Here is a 22045-nt window from a genome sequence, read left to right on the forward strand (position 1 = left end):
CAATATGTGGAAATCCGCTTGCTTTGATGTCACTTTACAGTATGTAAGGGCATTAGCTCTTAAAATTTCTGCACAACTTTAATTTTGTGATTTCGACTATCGCATGCCACCTCCGCCCGATGTGTCAGGTAGATTTAGTGATATAGTACTCCTTTTTCGTTCTTTTTTTACAAGGCTGGACAACTTTTGCAATACTGAGAGTGAACTTTTGCCTCAATCTTTCCACCAAAAGAAAAAAACGGACCACAAAAAAGCAGAAAGAAAAACATGGATGCCTCAGCCTAGGCAGTTAACATGTCATTTTAAATGGCCATTGTTAACATGGGACTTTATGAGGCTTGTAGCGTCACTAAACTGGAACGTTTTGAAGTGAATACGGAGGGCAACGAAAGCTTCTGGTTTGGCCGGGTGCACTCTCGATCCACTGTTCTCAGGTCAGTGTATGCCAGCGCTACTCCCCAGCTCAGCTTAGCTGACAGTGGCATTCGTGGATACAGTGTCCAAGGAAAACACAGCACAAGGTTTACAGTTACTAGTAAATGTCTATTGGAAAGACTTCTTATATTCTGGGCTGTCTGTGCGACTTGATCCTATTGTAAACAATGCCATTATGGGAGGTTGGATTTAGGATCAAGATAAATAACAGCACAATAGAGAAACCTCTGCTGGATTATCCCTAAACATCTAGCTCCATCAGGTTGACGCAACAACTTGAATGCATGGTTAAGGATTGCACTGCATATGCAGAGACTAAAGCAGAAATGGATTGAGTATATGAGAGGGCCAAATTATCAGCTCAGGGATGGATAGATAAAGTTCAATAAGGATAAACCAAGATACTGTCCTCATCCGTCACCATGCAACCGGTGGTGAGAAGCGTTGGGTTTTGATATATACCAAGATGAGAGATTTTTACGGCACTCTATTTTCTTACACAACTGTATTGGTTAGTTCGTTTTCACTTGTAGCAATGTCTTCGAAAGCTACTATCACTGCCATTCACGTATTCCAGTGTTTTGTTCAGCTATTTCCTTGCTTGCGATGCATGCTGATAACTTGTTCTCTATGGTGCGTCGAATATAATATTGTATAATTCATACGTCCGTGCCTCACACTATAAGACGTAGTGCCAAAAAGTACAAAGTACTGGTCACGAAACAGGCCACAGGCTGCTGCTGAGAGGTCATGGTTCTTCTCAGGGAGCACAAAGCACATATCTGGTAAAGGACTTGTCCGAAACAGCAGGGCTCCGGTCTCGAGTAACTGCAGGCCCTCCCCATCATTATTAATGTGTGTCCTTGAGATGAAGCTGGCCATGTTGAGGGAGGAAGTGTGCTCCACTTTAACTTGGCAGGTCCTCCTACTCTCGAATCACAGAGTTTGCTTTGTACAGATCAGTCCTTTTGATGTTTTTGCTTCTGAGAAAGGACCAGCGGTGCAGGCGTGCATTGTTTCCATTGGGAATGGCAGGATGAAATCTTTCAGGGTGTGATTTGATACAGATTGCACAAGGGTTTAATGGTTTACCAACTGTTTGTAATGACACGGCCAAAGTATGAAATTTATTGGTAAATGTAAATAAAATATCTATAAAATGTTTAAATTATATATTGACACAGATGCATCTAATTCACCTAATTCAGGGGTAGGCAACGTCAGTCCTTGAGTGCCGATGTCCTGCAGATTTTAGCTCCAACCCTGGTAAAATCTCGCCTACCTGTAGTTTTCAGGTAACTATTTAGTAGTCCTTGATTAGTTATTCAGATGTGCTTTATTAGAGCTGGAGCTAAACTGTGCCGGACATAACGCTGCCCCAACTGATCATTTAAACTGACCAAATCACATGTATATACAGCATACTGAAATGAAACTTTATTATAAAAGAAAGCCTTTGGTATTGGTGTTTTCAAAAGCAATGGAAGGTTTGTACTTTGTTTAGATGTACATATTAATACTGCTTATCCAGCATATGTCTATGGCTTAAATGAATTTATGTGTGGTCCACCCAAAGTGTAACACAGATTATGGTGTATGAAAAAATATGTTTATTCTGTGCAAAAGATTGTAATGTTTTCTATCCAGATCCAGATCGTTCATATAAATATTTGTTTTTACTTTTTTTAATAAAGTTGCACCTTATGAATGGTTGAATTGTTCTTTTTACACAAATATAAAAATCAAGTTGTTGTTGCATTATACATGAATGCAAAAATATACATGTATGTAGGTGAATATAGACGCTTTCATCGGATGCACGTGCGTTGTCGCAGTTACGCGTCTGGGCGAAACTTAAAGAAACACTCCACTTTTTTTGAAAAAACATGCTCATTTTTCAGCTCCCCTAGAGTTAAACATTTGATTCTTACCGTTTTGAAATCCGTTCAGCTGATCTCCGGGTCGGCACTAGCACTTTTAGCATAGCTTAGCACAATCCATTGAATCTGATTAGACCATTAGCATCGCGCAACAAAATAACAAGAGTTTCTATATTTTTCCTTTTTAAAACTTAACTCTTCTGCGGTTATATCATTTACTAAGACTGACCGAAAATTAAAAGCTGCGATTTTCTAGGCAGATATGGCTAGGAACTATACTCTCATTCTGGTGTAATAATCAGTGACTTCGCTGATGTAACATGGCTACAGCAGGTGATATTACGCACTGCCTGCAAATAGTCCCCTTGGTCAGTGGTTTTCAAACTGGGGGCCGCGAGATGGTGCCAGGGGGGCCCCAGTTTTATAAATACATTAATTTATCATGAATTCTGTGTAATTAAACCTAAAAAAATAAGGCTACTAACCAAAAACACTACTTTTTTGTATAATTTAATGTTTTTTTTACTAAAATGTTGAGTTTTAGAACAGTTTTTAGTCGCAAATTTTATTTGGGGGGCCGCGAAGGAATGCACCGTACACAAGGGGGGCCACACGCTGAAAAAGTTCTTTCAATAGCATGCTAGGGGACTATTTTCGGGCAGTGCGTAATATCACTATGCTTGCTGCAGATATGTTACATCAGCAAAGTCCTTATTACGCCAGAATTAGAGGAAAGTCCTAACCATATTTGCCTAGAAAATCGCAACTTTTAATTTTCTGTTGGTCTTAGTACATGATGTAACTACAGAAGAGTCAAGTTTAAATAGGAAAAATATAAAAAACTCTTTGTTTTTTTTTAAGTGCGATGCTATTGGTCTAATCAGATTCAATGGATTATGCTAAGCTATGCTAAAAGTGGTACCGCCAGACCTGGAGATCAGCTGAATGGATTCCAAAACGGTAAGAATCAAATGTTTAACTCTAGGGGAGCTGGAAAATTAGCATATTTTCAAAAAAAGTGGAATGTCCCTTTAACTTAATGGTCTAGCGCAGGGTTCCTCAAATCTTACCCTGGAGGTCCGGAGCACTGCAGAGTTTAGCTCCAACCCTAATCAAACTTACCCACCTGTGATTTTCTAGTGATCATAAAGACCTTGATAAGCTTGCTCAGGTGTGTTTGATCAAGATTGGAGCTAAACTCTGCAGTGCTCCGGACCTCCAGGGTAAGAGTTGGAGAAGGGGGGTCTAGTGGCTTAACTGAACTCTGGAACAAATACCTTGTTGAAAATAACAAATGTTTTGTTTTCTAACGATGAGGGGGACAGCGATCATAAATCACTGCAATGTGAAGGGAGGTTTGGCAGCCAATCCTAGTTAACATTGTATTAGGGTTGCAAAGGGGCAAAAAGTTTCCGTTAAATTTCCGGAAACTTTTAATGGAAACTTAATCTGGGGAATTTTGGATATATTCCAAATTGGAAACCTAATGGGAACTTAAGGCAATTTATGGGAATTATTTGGAAATTTATATAAACTAAATAATATAGACCTTTTGCGAGTAGACGTCCGGTATTCTGTCGAAGTTTGTTCCCTCTATGTGTTTCTTATTGTGTTTTTCATCACGTTACGTTTATCATTTATTTAGAAAGATTAAAGATTTAAATGAGTTACTTAAAAAGGAATACTATCATGTATTCTATAATACCATTTATTAAATATTTCATAATTTTTCCATTTTCTATTTTTTTTTACCTTATATCTTACAGCCTATGTCTTTTTCTTTTATGTTCTAAAATTACTATGTTAACATACTTAATGAATATATAAATATAGCACACCATAGTAAAGTGTTATTAATATATAATCAGGCCTATGCATATTATTTTGTATGTAAATATAATCGTTTTAGAACAATATGAATATAAGAAAGAAATAATAGAAAACAGGAAAATGATTAAATATTTAATAAATGATATTATATAGAATACATTATTGCTTTTTATATGTACTTTAGCTATTCATACAGTAAAATAATTAATTTACCAATAAAGAACAATACATATACATTACATACATGCACACATATCATAATTGTAAGTAGAACTTTAATTGTTTCTTTCATTGAGTACAACAAAGGCATAATAAACATTATTAAAGTTATAATAATAGTGCTAGCTTACATTTAGATATACAGCTAGCTAGCCAATAAATCAGATAAGCACATTTTGGTATGCTAGTTAAACTGTTAAAATTCAGCAAGTGTGGCTTCTGTGGTAGTTTTCCAAGGCCTGGAAAATGGAACAGTGATGTGAAAAAGTGTTTTTAGACAATTTTTTATTAATTATCTCACATAAATGTTTTAAACAAATGTATGTAATTACTGTGAAAACATAGATGGACATTTTGTCATTATTTTGTGTGCAGGATTCAAGAAATTATCTGTGCATGTTTTTGAAGAACGCATGTACATGCAGGGGGCGTGGCTTCAATGGCCCTTCAGTAAGCAGTGTGACTGAAGAATGTACAGGGTAGAAATTCAAATGAAATTGCATTAAATGTTGTAGTTTTAAACAAAATTATGCTGCAAGATTTTTAACTACATTTAAGTGCCGTGTTATATAGGCAACTCTGGATTTTTTTTTCAAATTTCCAGTTTATTCCCATATTATATTAGTAAGTTACACAATTTAATTTACGCTCGGTGTAGTTTTTGATAAGCTTTAGCTATGTTTTGAACTAATGTTATTTACTTGTTTGTTTTGCTCGTTGTCAGAAATGAACTAACTTACTCTAAATAAGGACTCTGTTGTTTATAATTGTTTTTGCGGGTTTACCGTTTGTTGTTACTGCTGAAACCGTCTATATAATTGCAGTCATTGTTTTTCTGCTTTTTACAAATGGTTATATTTTTAATTTGAAAGTCTCTGTCATCCACTTGGCCTGATCGACCATACTAAGTGTAAATTTGCTCTAATAATGTACCTAAAGTTAGCATTTTATGAATCTATCTGAACTCGTAGCTGTTTCATCACGCTCTCAACGTGTGCATCATTTTCTTCTTTGTTTCATATACGTGTATAAGCTGGTAAAAACTCTTTTAAAAAGTGCGTCAAATTTTACCGGCCTCTTTTTTCCTCTTCCTCTCTACCGGCCGGCAAAAACAGAGACACACCCCCTCAACTCTTGAAAAATGTCATGTCGACGATGCTCAAATGACCAATCAGCTGCAGCATTGCCATGGCCGCGTGCCTAAATAGAATGTTTATGTACGCCGAGAGCCAATCAAAATCAATGAGGGGCGGGGTCGAGCGAATCTCGCCTGGCTGCACGCGCAGGATAGAGTGGGCGTGGCGTTGGGCTTCGGCGAGAGAGAGAAAAGCAAAACAACGTTTTGATCCCATTTACCGGCTGCTTGCATTTTTAGACCGTAGTAAAACACGATCTCCATTACTGCAACAGGGAGTTGTAGTCCACACAATACTGATAAATGCATTGTAACCCGTTCTGCACTAAAATCAACCGAAAGCTGGTGATCTCGCTTTAGTTACATTTAAACCAGGTTGAAAATGACTTCGAAACGCCTTATCGAGCAGCCTCGAGCCGGCGAAAGTGCGCACGAGGGGGGCTGCGTCGGACAGCGCGACCCTGTCATCGCAGTGATGATAGCGACACGCGAGAACGGAGTGTTGAATGGAAAAGCTTGTAAAATAAATGCGCACCACGAAAGTGCTTTAAAGAATTCAGGCAAGGAAACCTCTCCGAATGGACATTTTTATACCTCAACGGGAGAGAGGCACTACATTCATAAAAAGGTAAATGACAAGTGCTATTATAAGTTTTGCGTGCATTTAAAATAAGTATTATTTGCTGTCATTTGTACTGCAAATTTACGATAAAGGCTCTGCTTTCGACGAAAACTCAACTTGTGTTCAGAAGTCTTTGAAAGTAAGTTAATTTACATGGATTTTAATTCATGCAATTACTCTGTCGGTTCGCCCGCCGTTTGGGTTTGTGCGGCGATGTAACTGTTTTGCACGTATTTTAAGATGGCGACTTAACTTGCACGTTCAAAGTTTAAAGGAGAAAAATAGGGGGTTGGTACATTTAACCGATTCACCCCTCCCCCATAGTGTATCTAACACGAGCTGAAGCCGGTTGAAGGGTTTGTTTTTACAGGAAGACTGTTTGCTCTTTTTTTTCTCTCTCAGCATTACAGTCTTACTAGTACGTTTCATGGTTAGATATTTATTGTGAAGCAGCATACGTTGTGTTTTAGTTGAAGTCATACATAAAACAAAAAATAATTGTTGCACGCTTAATTATTTGAATAGCACTAACATTTATTTATTAAATAACGTTAAAATGTAGACAAGTTGCTGTTTTGCAGTGTCTCGCTTGCGTGGGTGACACGCCCCCCTCCAGTATGACGCGTCATAAAATGGGGTGTGTTCGTGTACATGCGCAAATCGATCAGAATATGACATCATTGTACCGCGAGAGCGATTCAGTAAGCACAGCTTTCAAATCGCTCTCGCGGTACATTGATGCGTCTGATGTGCGGCGCATGCACCTGTCATTCACGAGCTGCGCAGTCAGTGAATGCAGCTTGAAATGCAACAAATGCTTGTTACAAAGTTTTGAGGCGTGGACCTTCAATTTAGTTTTATTTACGCCAGTGTTTTCTACTTAAAAGGCCCAACAATTTGCAAAATGATTAACATGACAAAAAATGTATATATATTTAAACCATATTATGTTATGATAACAGATGAGTTTGCTCCAGAATACCATACAGTTTAATTGGATGTACAAAATGTAAACAACAGCAGATAGAGGAAGTGTTTTTTATAGGTACACAAGCCGATTTGTTTTGATACCGTAACTGTTATATGGTTGCATTACTTTTGACAACCCTAAACTCAGCATTGCTTTGTCATTGCTGTCAACCCATCAGTTAAGAACCTGTTTTAAATGTATTATTGAAACAAATACTATTTGGTGTCTTTAAATCTGCACTTGGTTCCTTCTGGTTCCCTTAATAGTACCAGATGTAATTGCCGTACGGTAAATTAGGACACACAGTTAAAGTAGTTTGTCTTAATCTCCCTGTGGACACATACGCTAACTGATAAAGAAAAAATGTATCTCTCATTTCCCTTTTTTCTCAGTTTGCATGTGGCAGAGAGGAGGATGAACATAGCTCAGCATCAAGTGGGCTCATTAAACAAGGCTGTCCTGCTCGTTGCCTGATCTTAAATGGCCACAGGCTACAAGACCAAATCCACATGGAGGTTCGGAGCCCTGTAGGAGGGCCGGAGGAGCTTGGATGTCGTCTGCCATCACCCAAGGCCTCGCACCCATACATGTCCTCCATCATCCCCGTCCCGCAAGACAGGTAGGTTTTCATAGCTGATCCCAGTCTTATATATGAGTACTTATGTTTGTCATGATTTTAGCCCAAATGCTTGAAATCAGTTTTGTAAAAGATAAGGTGTGCATATGTAAACAGCAAAAACATTATAGATTGACTTTGTATATTTTACACAATTATTTATTATGGTCACTCCATAATTTCCTAAATTTCATTTGCTGTTGAAGAACACCAGGCCTAAGAAAAAAACATTAAAGACTCTTACATGAGTCATCAGTGCAGATCTGTTTTGTTTGTACTTCATTTGATTTCATTCTCAAGTATTTTTATCTACGTTTAATGGCTTAGGCTATTCAAAAGTGGAATGAAGTTTGGCTTGACTGGACTCGTTCCGAATTGTTCATTGGCTAAATTGTCACGCTGTTTGCTTGAATACAATAGCTTACATGCCTTCATGGTAAAGTGCATTGAAGGAAACTATTTTTACATCATTCTTAAAACAGAATTTGCCCTGATCATGCCAATGGTTTTTGCATTTACCATGACCCATAAAATACCAGACGCTGATAGTCAAGTGATTGCACATTGTAGTTTGTGTGAAGCGTAAAAAGACTTTTACTTGGTCAGCGTTCAGTTTGTGTAAACAAATGAATAAATATGGCTACATCAGTTCTTGTCTTTCTTGCTGTGTGTATTTTTCTTAATTTTTTATTATTCTCATCTATTTCCTTTCTGGGATCAGAGTGTTATGACAGATAATAATGAGGGGTGTCTTTACAGTTCAGATGAGGTTGATTATTGAAATATGTGAATGAAATGCATATAGAAGTTTGGTAATCCGTGTTTGTAGTTGCACATGTCATTATTCGCTAAGATAAATAGCATGCTTACTGTTCGACTCAGTGTGGGTTGTTTTAGGGCATGTGTGTGTTTTAACTAAATATGCCGATCTTGCAAATTCAGGCAAATAATTGTGACTTGCCTTCGATTACAACGAGGCTTTTAAAGGGCTTGAAGATTTTGTGTTATAGCACTCATTAGTCTGAGGTTTTGTGTCATTGACATTTTTTTATTTATTCAAATATGCATGCTTTTATATATAAAGAATGGTGCAACCTCTGCATCACCTAACACCACCATAGACTGTAAAAAAAAAGATGGACGACGCCTGTTCGCTCTCTTCCATTGGTGAAAAGTGAAGCCACCAGTGTCCCGATATGGCGCTAACATCTTGGGTCTTGAGTCTGTTAGGGCTCCAGACAGCCACCAAATGGTGGCATTTTGCCACCAAAATTTGAGAATGTGCCACTGAATTTTACATCCAGTCGCACATGTGCGACCAGTAAATTTGACCTTATTTTTTTGTGATGTGATACTGAATTTGAAACAGCACATTCATTGTACTTTCTGCATCTATCATCAAATTATTTATTATTAATACAGTGGAAATTAGTAGAAATGTGAATATTTGGTTAGCATGTTGATTTACGGTGTATGTCGCTATATTATCTGGTTGCGCCCCTAAAATTTTCAGTTGGGGCCCACTGTGCTCCTAGTGAAAAAAGTTAGTCTGGAGCCCTGTCTGTGCAGTAGCGATTTCGGGACCAGTCCTGCGCAGTAGTGAGCAGGAAGTAAAGCCGCGGAATCAAGACCCCGCCCTCACTCTCGCAGAATGCGCATATCACACGATATCACAGCAGCTGTCAATCATGACCTGACACCACCGTTTTTATATCATTAAATAACAAACTAAACACAAACTTATTTTAAAAACAAACATTTGAATTTACATCAGCGTAATAAAAACTACAGTAAATGACAGAAACCAGCTTCGGAAAAAAGATAATTGAAGTGTAATTAAATTTCTTGGTTGGTCTCAAGTCCCATTGAATAACATGGGAAGGCGGGCTTTATGACCTATACTGGGACCAGTCACTGGGACGCGATCGAGACATTTTGGCTTCACTTTTCAGGGCTTGTGCGGCTTGTTTTATGGTGCTACTTAGCTGTATTTTTTAAGTTATGAAGGTTTAAATCAAAACAAACCAACTGCAGTTGCATTGAAATTAATTGGAATGCACAACCAAAAAATGAGATTTCTGAACAATTAAAAAAACGGTGGTTATCTCGTTTTGCAACGAACTCTTCATATGTACTTTTATACCTATATTGGGGATGCACTAAATGTTTGGCAACCCAAAACTTGGCTGAAAATAGCAAAAATTACATCTTTCTCTGACATTATTCTAAGCTTGGGCTGCACGCGGATGGTCCGCGCGGACGACCGCTGACCCTCCTGATAACGAAAATGACGTCATGCGGACGGCGTGCATACGCGGACGTCCCTAGTATACCTCCGGCTTTAAAGAGCACCTATTTCATTGCTACAAAACAACGTTATTTTGTGTATTTGGTATATTTGGTATAATACAATGTGGTTGCGTAGTTTATGGTTAAAAACACATTGTTTTCCAAATACCGTACATTTTTGTAGCTCCAGATTTCACTCTCTTCCTGAAATGCAGGGATTTGAAAAGCCAGCTAATTTGTACATTGTGATTAGCTTGAATACCTCTGACATCAGCCGGAAACGTGACGCTCCATGCAATGTTTAAAAGATTCGCTTACAATGCAATGCTAACAGCAGTTAACTTACAGGCTGCGAGTCCGAAGCGGGAGGAATTATGATAATGTCGGTCTTGTCTCCATCACCAATCCCAGGAAATAAACTGTTGCCTACAATCCGTGTGTTTGTTGTAGTCAAAGAAAAGAGATTTATGTTGGAGATGAAAACTCGTGTCATCGTTTACTTTGGGGTTTGTACCTTTTGCATATAATTAACTTGTACTAAAACACACACTCACACCAAAGGAAATGTAAAAATGTGAATCGGACAATAGGTGCTCTTTAACCTTGCGTCATGCTAATTCTTTGCTTGAGTTGAAATTTTTGCATCGTTCGCATTGCCCAAAGCGAATTCGCATGTATTTGTGTCTTTGCATTGCCTTTGTATGTAAACTACTCGCACAAAAACTAACCCATACTACAGATGTGAAAGATGGCAGTGCTGCTTTGCATTGGCGTCTCGCTTGTTGGCTCGCAATTGTAGAGTGTAAAATCGGACATAAGCATCGCAAGCATAGTTAAGCGCAGGCGCTTTACACATAGTGATTGAATATTTACTTAAACAGAGAGGCGCATGGATTTGCAGATACACAAACAGGTGCGCAGGGATTAATCATTTGGACGCTTATACCGAGAAAAAAACGCATTTTACATTCAATACGGTTCAATATTATAATGAGAATTGTTGCATCCCTAGTATGCACCTTTAAGATACTAATATGCACCCTTGCCTTTAGGTACAAAGGTGTACTTCTGAAAGGGTACCGCCCCACTGACACCTTTCATACATTTCTTTTCCAAGAGTGTATTTACTTTGCTGTAGGGGAGTTATTGTCCCAATTAAGATTGTCAACAGTGTTTTATATTTCTACATCATAAATTTTAATTTTAAATAGTACCTGGAGCTCACACTTTCCAAGAATATGCAAATTTATGCAAAGCTGTGATAAGCAGGCAAATTGGCTCCCCCTCCATTGGAATCTTATAGTGAGAAAAACAGTACACAAGTTACACCTGTCGCATTTTACGACCATTGCATAATTCTTTGATTCATCCGCAGCCCTTTTCCTCTGATAGACATCTGTTACATTACTTTTATGTGGTTGGCAAACAACATTTGAGACGGAGAAAGAACCTACTTTATGTAACTGTACATTATGCAGTCAGTATTCACAGCATGTAGAAGTACTTTAGGGATTACAACACCTTTTGACAAATTTGATCCCTTCCAGGCTGTCACTTCTAAAGGATTATGAGACAAATAAGTAATACAACATGGCCATCCTTACAAGATAGCAATTTGAAATAAGATCAATCGTACTGATAAAACCTACCAAACCTGTGTAAACCTCCTATTCAAAACTCAGGCACTCCGGATTCACACACTAGTACATATACTAGTGTAGTGTAGTGCGCTCAGCGAGTACACCCTCGCGTATGTAACTTATGAATGTGTTTTAGGAGATAAAATATTGGTGACCGTGCAGTTCTTGAGCACCTCTTTAAGTATTAGCCTTTTGTTGACAGGTCCAGGCTTGTCTGTGAAATCAGTAAAACGTTTCTCTTGCTCCGTGTTGTGGCCGATAGCTGGCATTAATGACAAGTCTGCACCTGAATTTATGTTTCTCTTATCAGTGCTCATCTAAAGTAAACAGAGAGGCTAAAAGCTGAAAACTAGAAAGTCCAGGAGATTGAAACTTGCCGTGTCTATTTTAAATGTCTCATGGGTGCTTGTGCAAGCCAGCTTTGATACAGAAGTCAATAAAAAGGTGATTTCAGCAAAGTTTAGATGAAAAATTCCAAGATCAGTGATATTGCCATTTTATTTTTGGGCGGCATTTACAAAGTGCAATGCTTAACTTCCTGAACTTGCAAGTTATTGGAAGTGCACTTTGTTGCTGAATTAAGTTTGGCGGCATCCCAAAGTTGTATAGCCTTCAGGTGATACCTGGAAGGCAACGCCTTTAGTCGAATTAAACAGTTAACTTGATGTGATCAGATGACAAATAAGGCTCAATATGTTTTGCAATGTGTACTGATGTAAAATGGGTACTTACTTTATTTTGAATATTGTCTTAAAAAAACTATATATATATAAATATGTGTGTGTGTGTGTGTGTGTGTGTATTTAATAGTAGAAGTATGAATTACGATGCTGCCTGTTTACTTTCAAAAAAAACTTCATAAAATCTTCATTCAAGGCATATGGGCCGTTTACACCAACGTGGCCGAAAACGCCAAGCAGATGCCAATTACCATAGTTTTTTCAACTAAGTGCTTTTGTTGCTGTAAAAATTCAGTTTTTTTATCAGTCATTGTACGATGTGCTGGTTGGTTGTTGTGGTATTTGTCCCGTTCCTCCTCCACTGTAAATGGACGGCCAAGTGAAAAGTGACATTGACGAGCTGAGCTTTTCACCCAAAGTTAAATTTTTTTTTAACTCAGTGCTGAATGTGAAAAAACGCCTGCTGCTGGGATTTTTGAAAAGCACATCGCTTCTATTGGGAACAAAAATGCCTTGGTGTATACGCCCCCTTAATGTTAAAGGGGACATATCATGAAAATCTGACTTTTTCCATGTTTAAGTGCTATAATTGGGTCACCAATGCTTGTATCAACCTAGAAAATGTGAAAAAGATCAACCCAGTAACTTAGTGTTGGTAAACCATTCTCTGCAAGCATAAAAATAGGTCATTGAAATGTGGCTCCCCTTGTGATGTCAGAAGGGGGTAATACTGCCACTTAATCTGCACTATTCAACCACGGCACTGCCATTTAGTGCAGAGATCAACTCATTTGCATATTAAAGGACACACCAAAAACGGCACATTTTTGCTCACACATACAAAGTGACAACACGCTATAATAAATGATCTATATGATATTTTGAGCTAGAACTTCGCATACGTACTCTATTGACATCAAAGATTTATTTGACATCTTAAAAAAGTCTTGTGAAATGTCCCCTTTAAGGACCAACTAAAGTGCCTTGAAATTGAAATGCACAAAATTGTTCGATTTGTTGATGTAATTTCGACTTAAACAGGAAGTTATGGTGCGACATATTGAGTGTCTCCTTCCCCTCTAAAGGTGCCGTAGAATGTTAATCTGTATCTACCTAGACATAGATGAATAATAAGAGTTCTGTACATGGTAATGGCATATCGTGAGCCTTAAACACGATTGTTTCCTCCTTCTAATGTAAACCTCATGCATGCAAAAGACAGCTGGAAACAGACCAATCTCAACATAACACCGACTGTGACGTTACAGTCGTGATGTACACCTCCAACATTAAGTACAATGTTGTTACAATGCTAGAAGTTGTGACTGCTGAGTTAGCGCTATACTATATGCTAGCGTTTAGGCTGAAGTTCTACTATTGACGTTACAGTTATGTTTTTCAGGTCCATACTGAAAAAAACACGAACTCCAAACTATCGATTATTCCGTATCTTCATCTGATACAGGCTCAAGCATAAGGTCTGTTTACACACACACAGAGCTACTAAAGTGAGCTGCTCTGTGAAACAGCCAATCAGAGCAGAGCTCAACATTATTATTCATGACCCTTTCAAATGAAGTAATTAAATGCCGTTCATTCTAAAGGCAAATCCTAGGGTTGTAGATGAACATGTAAAACCGTTTCTAGATCATTTTTGCACTTAATAAAGCCACAAACCTTCTTTGTAGATATCAGAGAACAATTTAACAACTTATTTCAATGCATTCTTTGGCACCTTTAAAGCAGTTAATTTGTTGTTGTTATTTATTCTTAGCTGAGTTTACCGGAAGTTACGTGCGGACCACGGCTTGTTTATGTTGTTACTGCTGAAACCGTCTATAAAGCCAGCTTGATGCTACAGGGCCTCATCCTAAACCCAAGCTGACTGACAGCGTCATACTAACACCTCTAAATGGGTCATCATCACCTCGCTCTCAAAATCATGGTGGTCACAGGCTTATATAACATTATATATGTTTTTGCAGTAACCAATGCGGATGTCACATCCCGGTCAGCCGGCAAGCCATTAATCTGACTGAAAGCAAGGGGTGAGGGGGAGGCACATTCCTGCTCGGATCCATAACTCACCTATAACTTCTCATCCCCCTAGATTGGCTGGTGGTGGAAACGTATCGAAGTTCACCCCCTCGGTTTGATACGTTTGCTGTTTCCTTACTTTCTGTTATGACTCACTATGTTGACTAGGCTTGGGCGGTATCCAAATTTTGATACCATCAAACCGCCTCCCTATTTTACCCCGGTATACGGTATTACCGTGAATAATTATAAAATTATGACGTAAGGCTCAGACAGCGTCACCATAATGTTGGCTTGTGCCTAAACCCTTCAGAAACTGAATACCAAACACTAATACTGAAAAAAATAGCAAAATAACATGCACAACAATATTAACAACTTTTATTAGCAACAACCAGCAGTTTATAAAAAAGTTAAATACAAAGGTCAAACAGAATTAACCAGTTGCTGGTTAAAAAGTGATCTCTTAATTAGGCTATTATAGACAGTGGACTACACGCTAATACAGTTAGCCATCTCATTCCAATTTCCAGGATCTTTTTGTGTGAAGTGAACAAATCCCTCACACTCAATTTTTCATAACTCGCCTGTTTGTACTTATAAACCAATAAAAATATTTGGCGCAAGGTCAGGGCATTTGGGTTCTGGCGCGAGGTCACGGCGTTTGGTTTTGTGCCCTCACATTGCATCAAGCTAAAATTTTATCAAAGCAAGACTTGAAGAAAATTGCTCAACATTTAAACCTATTTTCTGCATATTACACCATATTTTAATGAAATAACGAAAGTCCTCCTTCTGTTAACTTATATTTCTGCATATTCCAGCATGTAAAATAAAAATATTTTTTTGTAAAATCCAGCAATAAAATAATTAAAACGAAAGTCTTTCCTGGTTGTATTCCAAATTATTAACATTTACGTCTTTTAACAGTAAAGTGCAGATTAAGTTTTGTTTTTGTAAATCATTAGACATTTTTACCACTTAATTAGGTTTTGTTTTGTAGAAAGCCTTTCTTTAAAGTGAATTTCGTTTTGTATAAATTGTGTCTTAATTTTAATAAATGTTTCATCAACCAATTGCATGTATTTAATAAATAAAAAGCAAATATAGTAGAGAATATAATAACCGTGACATGGAGGCGCCGGCACGGCGCGTTCGCTTGCATTGCATTGTTAACTAGAACGCACGGATCTCACCATAAATTAATGAAACTCATACATTAGCATTAAATATCTTTGCTGCATTCTTTCTACAGCAGACAAGGGCTTTCTTGCGGCTCGCATAAGCAGAGCATTGCATCGTCCATGTTTCACTTAATAGAAGTTGACACTTGTCTTTTTGAAAAATAAAAAAGTAATTATAATTATACAAAAGAGTTGTTCTAGTCGTTATTAGAAGGCACAGAGTGAGTTAGACCTGCCTTGGCGGTGCATCTTTTATGCATTCTGAAGGTGCCTGTTTTATCCATCGTGTTGCATTCTATTAGGCAACATTCCGCATAAGATGGGTTTAGATTTGGAAATGGATTACATCTACATTTCAGTGCTAACTGATAAGGTGATGATGATCATCATCTTTCTTTATTATTTTTAGCACTACCTCAAACTTAAGCGGCTCTTCGGAGCTGTCATTTTCTTAAATAAGCCGCGGCAATGTTTCAAATGAGCTTCTAATAAGACAAACGCCTTTATTTTCCACGCGATCACCTTACCCAAACCATTTTGAAACTAAGGAGTCATTTGTCCTCCGATTACAGCATACAAGCTCCGCGGCGACGCGTTTGCGGTAATGATGTTTCGGATGAGCCGGAGGCAGAGCAGCAGAGAGATGCGACAGAGTTGCGAAATTGCATGCGCAGCTCGAAATAGCTGTTATTTCAAACAGCGTAACATATTTTAAACTCTTTGGTTAATGGCTCGATGGTAGGTAAAGAAAATTTTTAGATTTCGCCCTCCCTAATTTAATATTTAATCCTTGTCTGCTAAAATGCCGGTATGGCGGTATAGAAACTGATACCTTTGCTATTTTTAGATCCCGCGGTATACCATATTACCGTATTACCGCCCAAGCCTAATGTTGACGTTATCAAAATCCACAAAAGATGCAAACGGCGTGCTCATGGCGGCTCGTGTTTCATAGCAGATACGCATGCGGGTAGCAAGGAACCGAAACTTTTCATAGCATGGTATTTGAGGAGACGCTCTTCAAATGTCTGCCGTTTAATTGGCTGCATCGTTCCGCATTATTTAGAATTGACGGAGAGAAGCTGAATATAGGGGAATCAGCATGTTTTTAGTTTTCAGAGCGCAGCTGTTTTAATCTGAGACTGTTTTATAAATGGTGCTACTAATCTTGAACAAGATCAGATAAAATCCCCGTTTACACTTAACATTCATCTTGTGTGATCTGATTACAAGCCATCTTTACAGAATTGCCTCTGATTTTGTGACAGCATACGTACACTTACTAAAGGAATAGTTCACCCCAAAATGAATATTTGTCTATATTTTACTCACCTTTTAAGATATAGATGTGACTTTCTTCTTTCAGGCAAACACAGTCAGAGTTGTATTAAATATTATCCCAGCTTTATAATGCAAACATGAATATTTCAAGTACAGCAGTGTTGCTGAGGCACTTTAGTGAGATAATTTGCAAGAGAGAATGCATGCAGTATTTGTAAATCTTCACATAAATGTACCTTTAGTCGATTCACAGATGCATCTTGCAAATGAGGATCTTTATTTTAAAAATAAATAAATGGGAAGTGCTTTTGTGGTTGCGGACCATTATGGATGCAGTGAATTAAATTATGCGTGAGCCCTTATTCCTAACTTAACATCATAAAAAGTAATGTTTGTTCATCAGTTTTAGTTATAGTAGGCTACATGAGTTCACACTCGTTTACATGCAACCAAATAATCCATTTGTAATCGTATTAATGGCTCAGTCGGATTCATGTAAACACCGTAATTGATACGATTGAGGTAGATCGGATGCAAATTTTGATCGTATTGAATGGAGAGTTGTAGTCCGATCTGTGATTCGATCATCAGTAGAAAAGTACGCATGTAAACGACAAGAGATGCTGTGCGCTCCGTTGCCAAGTCCTCTCCTTTTCAGGCAGAGGTTAGATTTGGACTACTTTAAAGTTTTTTTAGTTATTTGATTTTTTTACCTCAAGTTAAAGTTGAAAGGATTTCGTTCATTGGTTAAGACATTGGCCTGTGAATAGTCATTGGGATGCATTTGGGCTACTTTTTGAATGTCCATGGGGCTGGTTTTGATGCGCGAGTCTGGCAACCCTGGCTGTGCACTTGCGCAGACGTTTGGTTCGGATTATATAGAATGTACATGTAAACGAACATTTACATCAGATTGCAATATTTAGGGTGCATGTAAACTGTTTTGTCGTAACCGGCATTGGGATTAAATTCAGTCGGATTGACAAAATTGTGTGCATGTAAACATAGCCATGAGTATGTTTCAGAATCATAATAATTATCAGTTGCTCTGTCGCACATACAGACAATTACTCTACAAATAGCTGCAATATTATGTTATAAACAGAGATGGCGATAGAGAGACAAAAGTTAAACGTATGTGTTTTGGTAGTAGTTGCTATAAACCTTTTGCGAGTCAATGTCACAGTTACTTCACGCGCGCAATGTGGTGGCAGAAAAACAGTGGAAATGAATGAGACACGAGTGAAACGAACAATATAACTCACTAGAAAATGTCTTGTTGTGCTGTTGAGTGTCAGAATAGGAATGCCAAAATAGATGACCTACTTTTTTATAGTATACCGTCGTCGAAGACACCATTTGAAGATAAACGTAGGTGTTTATGGTTGCAATAAGCCCTCAACTGGACAGAAATCATCTGAAAATCTTTTAATAATTAGAATAGAAAATAATTAGAGAAGATATCCGGAGTTCTGTGGAAGTCTGATCCCTCTATGTGTCTCTTATAGCGTTTTTATCACGTTACGTTTATAATTTATTTAGAAAGATTAAAGATTTGAATGAGTTCATAATATCAATAATATTACCATTTATTAAAGTTTTCATATTTTTTTCGTTTCTATTACGTCTTTTTACCTTCTATCTTAGCATATGTCTTCTTCCTGTTTGTTCTAAATTATGATGTTTACTAATAAATATATAAACATAGCACACACACACACGATGTAAAGTGTTAATAATATATAAACAGGCCTATACAAATTAATTTGTATGTAAACATAATAGTTTTAGATCAAACACGTAGGCTAAAAATATAAGGCAGAAATTGAAAACAGGAAATGATGAAATATGTAATAAGTGATATTATACAGAATACATGATAGTATTGCTCTTATAAGTACTTCAGCGATTCATACTGTAAAAAAATAGATTTACCAATAAAGAACAATACATATACTTTACATACATGCACACATATCAGTAGCCAAGCCATTTAAAATTAAATTTATTTAAAAAATAAACGTAACTTGGTGAAAACGTTATAAGAAACATTACACTTAAGAGAAATATAGGGGAAACAGACTTCTACAGAACACCAGATACATAAAAGTCACAGTTTAACGCTAAAACACTTCACACAGCTATTGAGAAGCATTCACTTTCTGCCACCAGTTGGGCTCCGCCCACAAAAAACATCATGTCTGTTTGCAAACACGCAAGAGGTCTATTGATTACAACATAATGGCACTAAAAATCACACCGTTTATGTAAATCATTGCATTTCATTGAGACTTTCTATAAAGTTTTTCTGAGCAGTTATTGAGGCTCCAAAACAGCAATCTTAATATATCACAATATGAAAAACTAAAGGAACAACCCTGCCCTCATTTCCCATCTGATTGATTTAAGCATCAATCAACCCCTGGCGCAATCTTTATCTTTAGACAAATAGGACATGTCTGTTTAAAAAAGCTTCCTGCCGCAAACTGATGGCCTCAATGCATGTCTGCACAACACAAAATAACTGGAGTAAAGGCCTGCTGTGTGATGTTTATTATGTTGTCATTCAACCGGACCGTCAGAGCCGGTGCTGAGATGAGGGGTTTATGCAAAAAGCGGCAATCACTCGTAAAAATCCCTATTATTTTGTTGTCATGTATACAATGGATTGCTCATTTTGTCCTCTGTGTTTATATAATAACGCCTACGTGCGCAATTGATGCTACCAAGGGAATCGTTCAGTACGTTTAAAGCTGTATTATCCAGCACTGAATTACAAAACACACTTTATTGTCCAAGCTGAGGTTGTGGCCACAATTGTGAAATATCTGGCAGATTGATGTAATAATTTAGGACGGTTATTCTGATCTAAACATCAGTGCGGTTTTAAAGCAATGACTGAAAACTGAATTGGTTTTGTGTACCAGACCCGAACTTTCGTGGAGGAATGTTGGTGTTTTGTGCATAAAGAAATAAAGAGCCAGTCACTGAAATGTTTCAACTGGCTGTCCTGCCTCGATTGCTTCAAGTTATGTTATTTACTTTGTTGATTATAGGTTTTATTTCTTATTTTTCATATCTTGCCCGTCATTATGACTAGTGGTGTGCCGCACAAAGCAAAAAAGTTTATTTTTTCTGCACATTCAGCGACTTATGTCTGTATGTATTCCTCCTGGGCAAATTGGTAGTCGCATTGCCAATTTGCCAGAATTTTTTGTGCTCCCTAAAGATTAATTTTCCAATTTGTGACCTTTTCATAAATTAATCCCATGTCTTGAGTTCATTACGTGCACGAGTGGATAACTTTCCTGTTTTGACTGCTCCCAGGCCAACTTTAAATCGCCATACCATGAAGGATCTTGGCTATTGTAAGTTCTTCATACTAGTATAAATCAAAATGCAAGAAGAAGAATAAAGCACCTTTGAGACATTCGTCTATGACATTCGCACACCCACGCTTATTACCTTACCTAATCTTCAGCAGTCACCCATGTAACAGTTAGTAAACCCTGACTTGTTTTGTGTAATGACTGGCAGCCGCCTCTAGCTTGTTGAAACAGCTGGAACTCCCCTTAGCTGTCCCATGTCTCCTTTCTTCAGTTCCCTGTTATCCAGATGAATCTGTCATGCGTCCAACAACCCCTCAGAACCCCCGCACTCTCATAAGGAGCTCGATTTATGTCACATTTGTTTTCAGAAAATGGTTTACTCTTGGATATGTTTAATGTCAGGCAGATTTTGTATAGAAAATTGACAAGGTCTTCAGGGTCACGGCACCAGATTCAGCTCACAGCTAGACCTGTTCTAGGATAAAGACCGCCCTTGCATCAGGGTTCCCACGGGTCCTTGAAATCCTTGAAAGTTTGTGATCTGGGGGGGGGGGGACAATTCAAGGCCCTGGGAAGTTTTTGAAAATATACATACATAGATACAGGTCATTAAAAGTGCTTGAATCTATTTTAAGAAAGAAGGGTTTTTTTGAAAAAAAAATCCATATTATTCCCTGTGTAGTGTAGGATAATATCGTAAAAATTCTAGAGTTTTTAAGCACACGTGCTAAACTGTTCGCTTTAAATGCTTATATCTTCTGTATGCGAATGTTGATTCATACCAAAATGATTTTTGCATAGTTGTGTTTGACACATGAAAACATCTCGGGTTACGGATGTAACTGTTGTTTCCTGAGAAGGGAACAAGACGCTGCGTCTTCCTTGCCATACTTCCTGCATCCCTGTAACGCCGTCTTTTGCAATATTTCAGATAGCGATATACTTCCTGGCTCCCGCATCACCCTGTCTTTGTCGTTAAGCTTCACCATTGGTTGAATTTGATATACACATTCAGACGCACTTACCACTGGAAGCGTCCCCAAAGTGTCACCGCAGTGACGCAGCGCGAGTTCCCTCGAAAGGGAACTGTAACAATGTATCTTCAAAGGTAACACGATGTAACCTTCCTCTCACTTGAAATGTGTCTCCACATTTAGTCCTTGAATTTGTTGTTAGCCAAGGTGTGGGAACCCTGTTCCATGAAATTATTAATTATCTTCTGAGGTGAAGCATTTGCTGACAGACCCTCTTTATATTTTTATTTTGGCCTTTTCGCAGTCTGTCAGTCAGTTATGCTATATATTTTATTAATTATGTATTTAAATAACTTTAACTATTACTTAGAACAGGATTTTTGTCTTTAATTTTTTCTTAAGAGATATTCAGTATTATACATATAAGTATTACCATTGTGTATGTACTGTATATGCTTTACTATTTTTACTTTTTTTTATAGCAGATAGGTAGGGCTGCAACAAATCCACCAAAAATAGTGTTCAACGAATGTCTTTATTGATCAACTGATGTGGGTGTGGCCTTGAAGCTTGAGCTTGTCTGCCCCATACAGCGCAAGCACTTTGTTAATATGTGTATATGTGAGTTAAGGCCTGGGTATAGTTCACTTTTTACGTGTACGCAATGGTCAGCATACAGTGCACATGGCACAAATTTCGTCATAAGAATAGTATGTGCTGTAATGTTCGCAGAACAGTTTTTTGAAGTTTGGGATTATGGGAATTGTCGTTCCCGCTTCCCTCCGCTCGCCCGAAAAACCTACACTTGTTGCTAGGGCTGTAACGATTAATCGTGCAAATGCGCGTTTTCTCAATGAATGAATTTGAATGAGTTACGGTGAAATGTGTGTACATCCAAAAGCCAGAGGGCGCTCTTGTAAAGAA

General features: G+C 37.8%; 1 protein-coding gene across 4 annotated transcripts in view; it reads left to right on the forward strand.

The window, feature by feature from the left end:
* Positions 1 to 5658: 5658 nt before the first annotated feature.
* slc2a4rg (SLC2A4 regulator) overlaps positions 5659 to 22045 on the forward strand; it is an 87950-nt gene continuing 71563 nt past the window's right edge. For 3 of the 4 annotated variants that reach the window (XM_073874980.1, XM_073874981.1, XM_073874983.1), the window contains exons 1-2: positions 5661 to 6127; positions 7484 to 7710. In XM_073874980.1, coding sequence (XP_073731081.1) covers positions 5882 to 6127; positions 7484 to 7710 — 473 coding nt within the window. In that variant the 5' untranslated portion in view covers positions 5661 to 5881. Of the gene's footprint in view, positions 6128 to 7483; positions 7711 to 22045 lie in introns of all 4 variants that reach the window. The other variant, XM_073874979.1, reaches the window with a different exon arrangement.

Source organism: Misgurnus anguillicaudatus, chromosome 13, assembly GCF_027580225.2.
Source record: "Misgurnus anguillicaudatus chromosome 13, ASM2758022v2, whole genome shotgun sequence".
NCBI classification, from domain to species: domain Eukaryota; kingdom Metazoa; phylum Chordata; class Actinopteri; order Cypriniformes; family Cobitidae; genus Misgurnus; species Misgurnus anguillicaudatus.